The sequence below is a fragment of the Ranitomeya imitator genome, chromosome 6, assembly GCF_032444005.1.
Source record: "Ranitomeya imitator isolate aRanImi1 chromosome 6, aRanImi1.pri, whole genome shotgun sequence".
Classification (NCBI taxonomy): domain Eukaryota; kingdom Metazoa; phylum Chordata; class Amphibia; order Anura; family Dendrobatidae; genus Ranitomeya; species Ranitomeya imitator.
The window spans coordinates 41,901,490-41,911,487 of NC_091287.1; the positions used below are offsets into that span (position 1 = coordinate 41,901,490).

The 9,998-nt window shown below is 47.9% G+C and overlaps 1 protein-coding gene across 7 annotated transcripts in view; it reads left to right on the forward strand.

Moving 5' to 3' along the window:
• The window catches only part of MLLT10 (MLLT10 histone lysine methyltransferase DOT1L cofactor), a 247,985-nt gene extending 238,211 nt beyond the window's left edge, over nt 1-9,774 (forward strand). For all 7 annotated transcript variants that reach the window (XM_069729543.1, XM_069729546.1, XM_069729541.1 and 4 more), the window contains 6 exons: nt 2,793-2,981; nt 3,828-3,913; nt 4,272-4,621; nt 4,735-4,837; nt 5,100-5,309; nt 6,046-9,774. In XM_069729543.1, the coding sequence (XP_069585644.1) occupies nt 2,793-2,981; nt 3,828-3,913; nt 4,272-4,621; nt 4,735-4,837; nt 5,100-5,309; nt 6,046-6,090 (983 nt within the window). In that variant the 3' untranslated portion in view covers nt 6,091-9,774. The remainder of the gene's footprint in view (nt 1-2,792; nt 2,982-3,827; nt 3,914-4,271; nt 4,622-4,734; nt 4,838-5,099; nt 5,310-6,045) is intronic.
• The last annotated feature ends 224 nt before the right edge of the window (nt 9,775-9,998 follow it).

Here is a 9,998-nt window from a genome sequence, read left to right on the forward strand (position 1 = left end):
CTATGACTAGGGGTGCACTGCTGCACCAGAATGCACCAGCGGGATCGTCACCCATCAGACACATGCTGACAGACTCGCTAGGATTCCAGCTGGATACTACTCACGTGGAGACTCCCTGACCCTCTTCCCTGCCGTTTTTTTCTGTACTCTGTAGGTGATGCGTGTTCATGTGACATTCCCTTTAATTTCCTTTTCTGGCCATTACATCACTGCAGCTACAGAGGTTTTCTTGTGAAGGAGCCCCTAATTGGAAATTACCCCTGAGATAAGCTTTTTCAGCACATACGCCTGCTGATGAATGGGAGTCAGGGTCCCTCTGTGATGTTTGCCATGCAACCCCAATTGGTACCGGCAAACCCCATTTTTATGGCCTATGTAAGCGCTGCGGAATAAGATAGCGCCATGTAAGAAAAAGCATAAGAATAATAATAGTAAATAATAATAATAATGGCCTCCATTCTGTTTAGGATCTGGACTCACTTCTGATTCACAAACTTAGCAGAAATAGCCAAAAATTTGATTGTTATCTTCTACTTTTTGAGATTGTAGTATTGGAGGTTAAAACTTTTCTCAGCCGCTGAAGTGGACGTCCTCGTACTTACCCTATAGCTGCTATTAATGGTATCCTGGAAAAAAATGCTAATTGCAAGGAAATTCATGCAGGGATAATCCCTAAAGGTACCGTCACACTTAGCGACGCTGCAGCGATACCGACAACGATCCGGATCGCTGCAGCGTCGCTGTTTGGTCGCTGGAGAGCTGTCACACAGACCGCTCTCCAGCGACCAACGATGCAGGTAACCAGGGTAAACATCGGGTAACTAAGCGCAGGGCCGCGCTTAGTAACCCGATGTTTACCCTGGTTACCATCCTAAAAGTAAAAAAAAAAAAAACACTACATACTTACCTACAGCCGTCTGTCCTCCAGCGCTGTGCTCTGCACTCCTCCTGTACTGTCTGTGTGAGCACAGCGGCCGTAAAGCAGAGCGGTGACGTCACCGCTCTGCTTTCCGGCTGACCGACGCTCACAGCCAGTACAGGAGGAGTGCAGAGCACAGCGCCGGGGACAGACAGCGGTAGGTAAGTATGTACTGTTTGTTTTTTTTTACTTTTAGGATGGTAACCAGGGTAAACATCGGGTTACTAAGCGCGGCCCTGCGCTTAGTTACCCGATGTTTACCCTGGTTACCAGCGAAGACATCGCTGAATCGGTGTCACACACGCCGATTCAGCGATGTCTGCGGGGAGTCCAGCGACGAAATAAAGTCCTGGCCTTTCTGCCCCGACCAGCGACAGCACAGCAGGGGCCTGATCGCTGCTGCCTGTCACACTGGACGATATCGCTAGTGAGGACGCTGCAACGTCACGGATCGCTAGCGATATCGTCTAGTGTGACGGTACCTTTAGACATGATAGCGAGCGGACAGGTTTACCACGTTGTCTTGCATCTCATTTGGCCGCACTAGAGCCCCTTTGTATTGGCTTAAAAAGAGGGAGGGGGTCAAGTGAAATCCTTGGGAAATGACCAGATGTGACGATTCCTGATCCAGATTTATCTTCTGGAATAGAGGTCAAGCAAACAAAGAAAACTGTATTGTGCGCTGTCCGCGATTCTCTCCACACAAGCTGTGGAGCAGCAGAACCATTTAAGCCATAGAGATCCTCCTCTTATTTTTTTTACATTTTGGGGGCTTTTTTCCCCCCCTTCCTGGGAGGACGCAGAGGAATCAGTGAGCAGGCTGCTATTTCCAGGGTCCGGTCGGTAATCCCATCAGTATTGTGTTTCTTCTATGGGGAGTGAAAGCTCCAGAATACAATTCTCCCCAAGGTATCACATCAGCGGCTGCAAAGTCTCACTTGTAAAAAATCACGTTTAATTTCTGGAAAAAAAAAGGGGGGAGGGGGGGACTAAAACGGAGCTCGGCTGACGGGGAGGAAAACATTTGTGCATATACTAGGGAGGAACAGTGGCGTTTGGATAAAGTCGCAGTCGGTCCCCCTGTAGCCGGAGCTCGGGTTACGTTTCGCTCACTGGTGTTGATCGGCGTGAAGGTGACGTTTGCCAGTATTTCACTCATGTGGCGCCACGAGGACCTGCCGGGAAAATCTGCTCATGTCAACCTCAAAGAGCAGGACATTTCTGGTCCAGGGATCTGCTTAGGAGCGACCCCTCCATAGCGGGAGAAGAAAGGGAATCCTGTGCCGTACTAGCGCGTCCTGCCCCCGTTATATCAGATTAGGTCATTTATTAGGATACATGTGACTGTCACATGCGGGTCTAAATGGCGATTATTAACCCTTTCCTGTCTAGCCTTTGTCGCCTTTTCAGCCTCCAGCTTGTCAACTTATCGGGTCGCTTTGTAATTAGTAGATTATTAAGCCTCAAGTGTATTTCCTATAGATTGTTCTTACATAGTGGCATTTTCATAAGGGCAACAACTGGACGCTTTGCATCAAAACATAACAAAACATAACATAAAATGGGCCGAGGGTCCGGCCGGGTGCGGGCCGAGGGACCGGCCTGGTGTAAGTAATCGGAGGTGCACTGTAATATCCTATTCAGATATATAGAAGTTATCTGGCAGACAACCATTGTGGCTGCTCTTACTGCCCATATAGGGGGGCCATCCGGCTTTCCTAGACCTCTGAATTACATATTTTATGCCCTGAGGGACGGACATGTCGCTGACTGAGGTTTGTGATCTGGTGTCGGAACTTTTCAGCGTTGTGTTATTTCCAGCCGTTGGGTATAATGATCTCACCCCGGTTTTCTCTTTTTCTGTCGCTCCTAGTTCTGGGGATGCTAAAGTCCCTGCACCAGCTGCAAGTGGAGAACCGGCGCCTGGAGGAGCAGATCAAGAACCTCACTGCCAAGAAGGAGCGTCTGCAGCTCCTGAATGCCCAGCTGTCCGTGCCCTTCCCGGCCATATCCTCCAGCCATAGCGCGTCTCCTCAGGTGCACACATACCCGTCACAGCATGGTAAGCACATACATTGTCTCCTCTCCTGCGCGGTTGGATTCATTATTTCATCTAGCAGTGCAGGCGAGCCTGGACCTGTGAGGAGGACATATAGTCCAGATAACCCACAACCCCCTCCTTACAAAACCTGTGAACGTCTTGCCTCCCATTAACTTGACCTTGCAGGCATCTGCAACCTTTGGCCCTACAGCTTTTGTGAAATCAACAGGTCGCCTTTAGGAAATGCTGGGAGTTGTAGTTTCATAGCAGCTGGAGTGCAGAAGGTTGCTGACACCTCCAACATAGCCACAACCTGCAAGCTGTATCTTCTAATCTGCTGTTAAAGATATGTCGGGTTTTGTTTGTGTTACTTACTGGGCTGTTTTTTGCTGCTTCAATAAGATCAGTGTTTTATCATCAGGAGATTATCATTACATGACAAGGTGCCATATGTCTCCTATTCAAATGGTCTGGGTAGCCCTTCCTCCAACCGTGATTGGCTACTTTCTGCCTATTCACATTGTACACAGAAAGCTGCCATTCAGTGATGGGGGCGGGACTATATAGCGCTCCGCATTCTGAGCTCTGCAGCAGAGACACATCTCTGGAATCAGGGTCTCTGCCTCTACATCATGGATCTCCCTAAACCACAACTCTTCGCCACTGTCGGTGTATGGTGGGAGGTTCAGTTTTGCGTCGCCCCTTTCTCTAGAGCTTTAGCAATGGTTGTTGCTTGTTGTGGCGTCACCCGGGAGCCTGCCTGCAGTGTGCTTTATTCTGTGTGTAATCCGCTCATCTCTGGAGTCATTTAGGATTGGAGCGTCGTTGTCCGTCCTATCATAACCCGCCATATTTCCTTCTTTGCAGTATCCGGTACAGATGCACTGGGCATCAGTAAAAGTCCGCACCTTGGAAACTTCCAGCCAGAGGGCTCCCATCCAGCCCCACATCAGGTACGTGGTGAGATATTCAGGATGAATGCTAGATCCGTTGCTGCCGCTAATCCCAGTGTTACTGGTATGTGACACGGCGAGCACCGGCAGCTCCATTATGTATTCTCTGCACGTCTGGCCAATTGAAAGGTCACTGTACTCCATGAAGACCTGTCTCCGCTCAGGCGGCCATATTGAGGGATGGACAAACACTTTCCTAAAGACCACTGTGAATGCGTTTTGTCTGATATTAATCAATATCTGTATTTCTCATGAATAAAGGGTCTCTCCCGTCATTGAGGAAGGTCTTAGCTCGTGGAGACATTGCAGCAAAGATCTCACTTATTATCTTGATTTTTTTTTTTCTTCTCTCTTTAAGGAGCTGACATCAAGCAGGCAAAGCACCAGCAGTTCTTCCTCGCTCTCCACTCCGCCCCCCGATGGTCAGAGTCCGGCACAGCAAGTCCAAGGGGTGCAGAGAATCAATGGTGTCACCATGGGAACACTAACAAGTGGCATTCAGTCGGTCACGCCAGCTCTTCCTGCCATGTCGGGAGTGGGTGCAATAATTGGAGCTCTTCCAGCCAACCAGCTGGCCATTAATGGCATTGTTGGGGCCTTGAACGGAGTGATTCAGACTCCGGCGGCATTACCCCAAACCACTGCCCTGACTCACGGGGCGATGTTACCCAACGTCACACACCCAATCTCTTCTACTTTAGCAAACAGGTCAGTGACGTGATGAGCGGCTGCTTAGCGCACTTTAGCTCGGCCGCTACTTGTGCCCCCTTACCGTTGGTGCGACCGCCATTATTATTAATCGGGGCTGTTCCTTGTTGCAGTGCCTCGGGATTGGGACTCCTCTCGGATCAGCAGAGGCAGCTCTTCCTCCATCAGCAGCACCAGCAGTTCCAGCAGCTCCTGAGCTCCCATCAGCTGACTCCGGTAAGAGCGCTTCCACCTACGGCTCTGACATTCCATCGTACGGACTATTGATGATTTTTCAGTTTCTAGTTGGTTTCCACAAGTCTTCCAACTATCACGTCCTTCAGGTTGTGATAAGACGAGCGCTGCAGAGTGGACTGCCCCCTAGTGGTGGTTCTGCCATGAGAGGGATGAGTGTTGTGCATATAAATCCGATATTTGCGGACTCCTTTGTGGAGCCCAAACTGCACGTCTTCATTTTTCTTGTATTCCTCCCCCCCAGGAGCAGCACCATGCCCTGCTGTATCAGATCATGCAGCAGCACTCGCAGCAGCAGCACCACCATCCAGATCTTCAGCATCTGCAGATCCCCGCCACAGCGCAGCTACCGCTCAACAACCTGCTGACCGGAGCGCAGGCCGCCACCCTGCACTCCGCCGCCACCAACCCCTTCCTGGCCTTGCACACTGACAACGCCGTTCACAAAGTCGCAGTAAGTGTTTACAGATGTGTCCGCAAGCCGAGATCCTCAGTCATATTATCACAAACGTACCACCTAAAGAAAAAGCATTAAGGATGATAACGCATGTTAAAGGGATTGTCCAGGGTATGATGATATGACACACAACGGACGATGCGATAATGTAATAAAGTGACCATAAGTCGCCTTCCAAACCTCTCACCGTTCCAGCACAACTACTAGTGGTCCAGATTGTACATGTATGGCACGTGACCGCTGAGGCCAGTGATTGGCTGCAGTGGTCACATGAATGATTTTATAGCATGTGACAAGCTGCGGTGGCGCTGGAACGTGGGGGGATATTAAAGGTGAGTTATTACTTTGTCATGTTGTCATGTAGCTCGCAGTCAGACGTCATAAAATTTTGAAAAACACCTCTAAAAAATCTTCGGTTTTGCGAATGCAGCCCTGCTGGGCAGAGGACCTCGCTCCGATGACCTTAAAGGTTTTTTTTGTATCACCTTTCCTCAGTATTGATGTAAAGGGATTAAGTCACCGTAAATCCACAGGATTGTTGGGGGCCCACCTGTACAATCCCCATCGATCACTAGAACAGGGGTCTCTGGAAACAGCTGGATGAAAAAAATTCACTATTATTTCCAAGTCCCATTGCATGTACATGCTGGTGCGAAGGAACCGGACGCTTGTAATTTGGGGGAAGGGGTCCGGGGTGGAGTATAATATGCTGATTATTTCCTTTTCTCCTCAGAGGCTTGGAGAAAAGAATGGACCAGTCATGGCAGATAAAAGCTGATACGTGAGGTGTACAGAGCTCCATGCCGCCTCCTGGCACTTGACTTTTCTGAAAATAAATGACGTCTTCCTTTTCCATAGCAAAGAAACAATGCAAATGAAGACCTCTTGACTTTCTTCCATATTCACCATCATACTTCCACCAGATGGGGAAGCGGCATGCTGCCGAGCGCGCCACATCAGAGGCAGAAGATGGCGGCAGCAGCCACACAAGGCTTCAGATATTTATTCATCGTAACTTTCTTGTTGCTTTGTTGCACTGATATTTGGCTGTATTAAGTCTGAGAAAGGTAAAAACACTGTGGTCCGGACGTGACTGGCGAGTCCCGACTGTGTGGGGACGGCGCTTGTGAGACCTCGGGGCAATCCTGCCACCGGTCACTTCTATTAATGAACAATATGATTGTTACCGCACAGGTTTTCCTGCCGTTGATGTTCTGTTTTGCAGACTACAGGGAGCACAGACAGAAGGGTTGGTGCGGGGACAGCGCCATATTATTCCAATGAAAGTGCCTGTTACTGAGGGTCCCAGAGCAGACATGAGGCCGACATTGCACTAGAGGCTCCATCTGTCTTCTATGCCACTATTGCCGACTGTGGTCACTGGTTATTGTGTGCCACTGATGCCGACTGTGGTCACTGGTTATTGTGTGCAACTGATACCGACTGTGGTCACTGGTTATTGTGTGCCACTGATGCCGACTGTGGTCACTGGTTATTGTGTGCAACTGATACCGACTGTGGTCACTGGTTATTGTGTGCCACTGATGCCGACTGTGGTCACTGGTTATTGTGTGCCACTGATGCCGACTGTGGTCACTGAGAATTCTATTCCAGTGATGCCGACTGTGGTCACTGGTTATTGTGTGCCACTGATACCGACTGTGGTCACTGATTATTGTGTGCTACTAATGCCGACTGTGGTCACTGAGAATTCTATTCCAGTGATGCCGACTGTGGTCACTGATTATTGTGTGCCACTGATGCCGACTGTGGTCACTGGTTATTGTGTGCCACTGATACCGACTGTGGTCACTGGTTATTGTGTGCAACTGATACCGACTGTGGTCACTGGTTATTGTGTGCCACTAATGCCGACTGTGGTCACTGGTTATTGTGTGCCACTAATGCCGACTGTGGTCACTGGTTACTCTGCATTACTGGAATAGACTGTGGTCACTGGTTATTCTATTCCAGTAATGCCGACTGTGGTCACTGGTTATTCTATTCCAGTGATGCCGACTGTGGTCACTGGTTATTCTGTTGCAGTGATTCTGACTCTGGCCACTGGTTATTCTATTCCAGTAATGCCGACTGTGGTCACTGGTTATTGTGTGCCACTGATGTGACTGTGGTCACTGGTTATTCTATTCCAGTGATGCCGACTGTGGTCACTGGTTATTGTGTGCCACTGATGTGACTGTGGTCACTGGTTATTCTATTCCAGTGATGCCGACTGTGGTCACTGGTTATTCTGTTCCAGTGATTCTGACTCTGGCCACTGGTTATTCTATTCCAGTGATGCCGACTGTGGTCATTGGTTATTGTGTGCCACTGATACCAACTGTGGTCACTGGTTGTTCTGTGCCAGTGATGCCGACTGTGGTCACTGGTTATTTATTTCCTAGCAATGAGATATGCAACTGCGGGGAGAATTCCCACACTTTTGGGTTCTTACATCAGATCTCTAATTACGTGGCACCATTTTATTTTATAGCACAGTTACAAGATTGGAAGAATATGTGGAATTTACAGGAATTGCCCATATAATGTACGTATTCCTAGGACTAAGAGTAGCGGCATTTACCGTTTTTACTCTTCTGCTGGAAATACCAACAGTTGCTATGTTCAGCAGTGTCCCGGCGCATACACCATGCCAGCTCGGATTTATATTCCTGCCATTATTATATAGGGGTTGGTCCATTAGGATCATCTGTCTATATTGCCCCTGCTCTGGCAGATTCGTATTTTCCACGGATAGACCGCAGGTAATACTAGGTTTGCTCTGTGGCCTTTACAGAGGAAAAGTATGTTGTTCTCCAGCGTAATCGGCAGTTTGACAGCTCTTTTATTGGGGGGGCTGACTGTGCGGAGGTGACCCCTATGGCCTGGACGGTGTGTGCTCATTGCTGTAATTTGCTGATCTAAACAAATGGAAACATGTTGAGACCAACAAAAGTAGAAAATAAGAAAGGGAATTGGAAAACTTGACTTTAAAAGTCTTAGTCCTGCAAAAAAAAAAAATTATTTTTTTTTCCTTATTTCTAAGGAATGAAGCTAAAACAAAAAATACATGTGAAATTATTTTTACACGTAAGTTTAGAGGCTTCTCTGTCAACCATTGCTGCCCCCCGTTATACATCCCCTCGGACATTAGGGAGCAACTGATGAGGGAAAACTTTGAACTATTAAGTTTGCTCCCAGCTCATCGGATAGTGCCCCGGTCATTCCTTGAGGGGGTCCTACAGTTTTACGTATAAGACCACTTTCTAAGGCTGGGTTCGAGAGTTCATTCTTCTATCCCTTTTACTGGGTTTATAGAGGGGATCGGGTGGGGGGTCCGGATCAGAGAGCATCCATCTGTGACATCAATATGTTCTAATAAGACATATAAAAGGGGATGAGATTGGAAACACCCAGAGAACAGTTTTGGGGTTGTATTTCCCTTCTTCTCTGAACGGTCTTCCATTTTTTGGTTCAGGAAACCAATGGAGTGCCTAAGCAGAAACTGTATGTTTGCAGTCGGTGAATAGCAACATTTAGAGGGGGTTGTTCTGTAGACATTTATCCATTATATACAGCATAGTATGAACGCTGGGACCCCCCGCTAATCTAAGAACAGGGGGTAAGAACAGGGGTATTCCAAAAGTCCCTTGTGTGAAAGGAACGGTAGTGAGCATTCTTGACCACGGGGAACGCAGCAGTGGTCGCACATGCTCAGTACCGCTCCACTTGTTATTGGCTGGTCCCAGCGACCATACACTTTTCACCTATCCTGTGGCAGCCGGTATGGATTCTTATAGGGACAACCTACGAGTCCATATTACTTGTGCTGTTAGCACAATGGGCCGAAACGCCCAGGAAAGTCACATTGGTTAATGAGTTGCTCCCTAATGGTCCTTGTCATTGACACCCTTCGGCCCGGCTTCATATCCTTGCACGCAGAGCTATCGGGATCGCGCGGTCGGTAGGATGGCTGCTGATCTGTACTTGACTGTGTGCATTATTAATGGTAATAGAGAAATAGACCCCGCTGCAATTTCACCTACGCTGTGTGACCGAGACCACGCGGACCTCCAGTAATGTGTCTTGCAGGTTGTTACTGCTCAGCCCTTACCTCATTCTGTACATATGGATAGTTTTGTTTTTTTTTGTGGATCTGTTTTGTATTGTTAAAGTTGATATGATAACAATAATATTCTGATTTGTAATATTTCTAATCGGCAAATAGAGGAAAAAAAACTAAAAAAATACAAATTAAAGTTAATTTATTTTTATATTTTCAGGGGGATTTTAAGACCTTGGTAAAGTGATTTTTGTACACTCTCTTCTGTAAGATGCAGGCAGTTTTCTACGGTCGCCGGCTGCTCAAGCAAATTGGTTTTGTGCTATTACTTAGATGTCAAAAATCCACGTGTATTAAGAGAAATGTACAGGAGTTTTCAGAATAAATTTTAATATTGTACACAGCGGCTCGGCCTCATTATTATGTGATTAGCAGACGGCTCGGGTCATCGCGTCCTGCCTTCGTCTTCTCGCACGTCTCTGCGGTTGCACGTGTGTACAGATAGTTGTGTGGGTGGGAAGCGGGGTCATCCACGTGCCGCCGCCGCCTTTTATCAGGAATCTAGACTTCAGGCGCATAGACGAGACAAAACGTCATTACAGCAACATTAAAAAAAAAAAAGC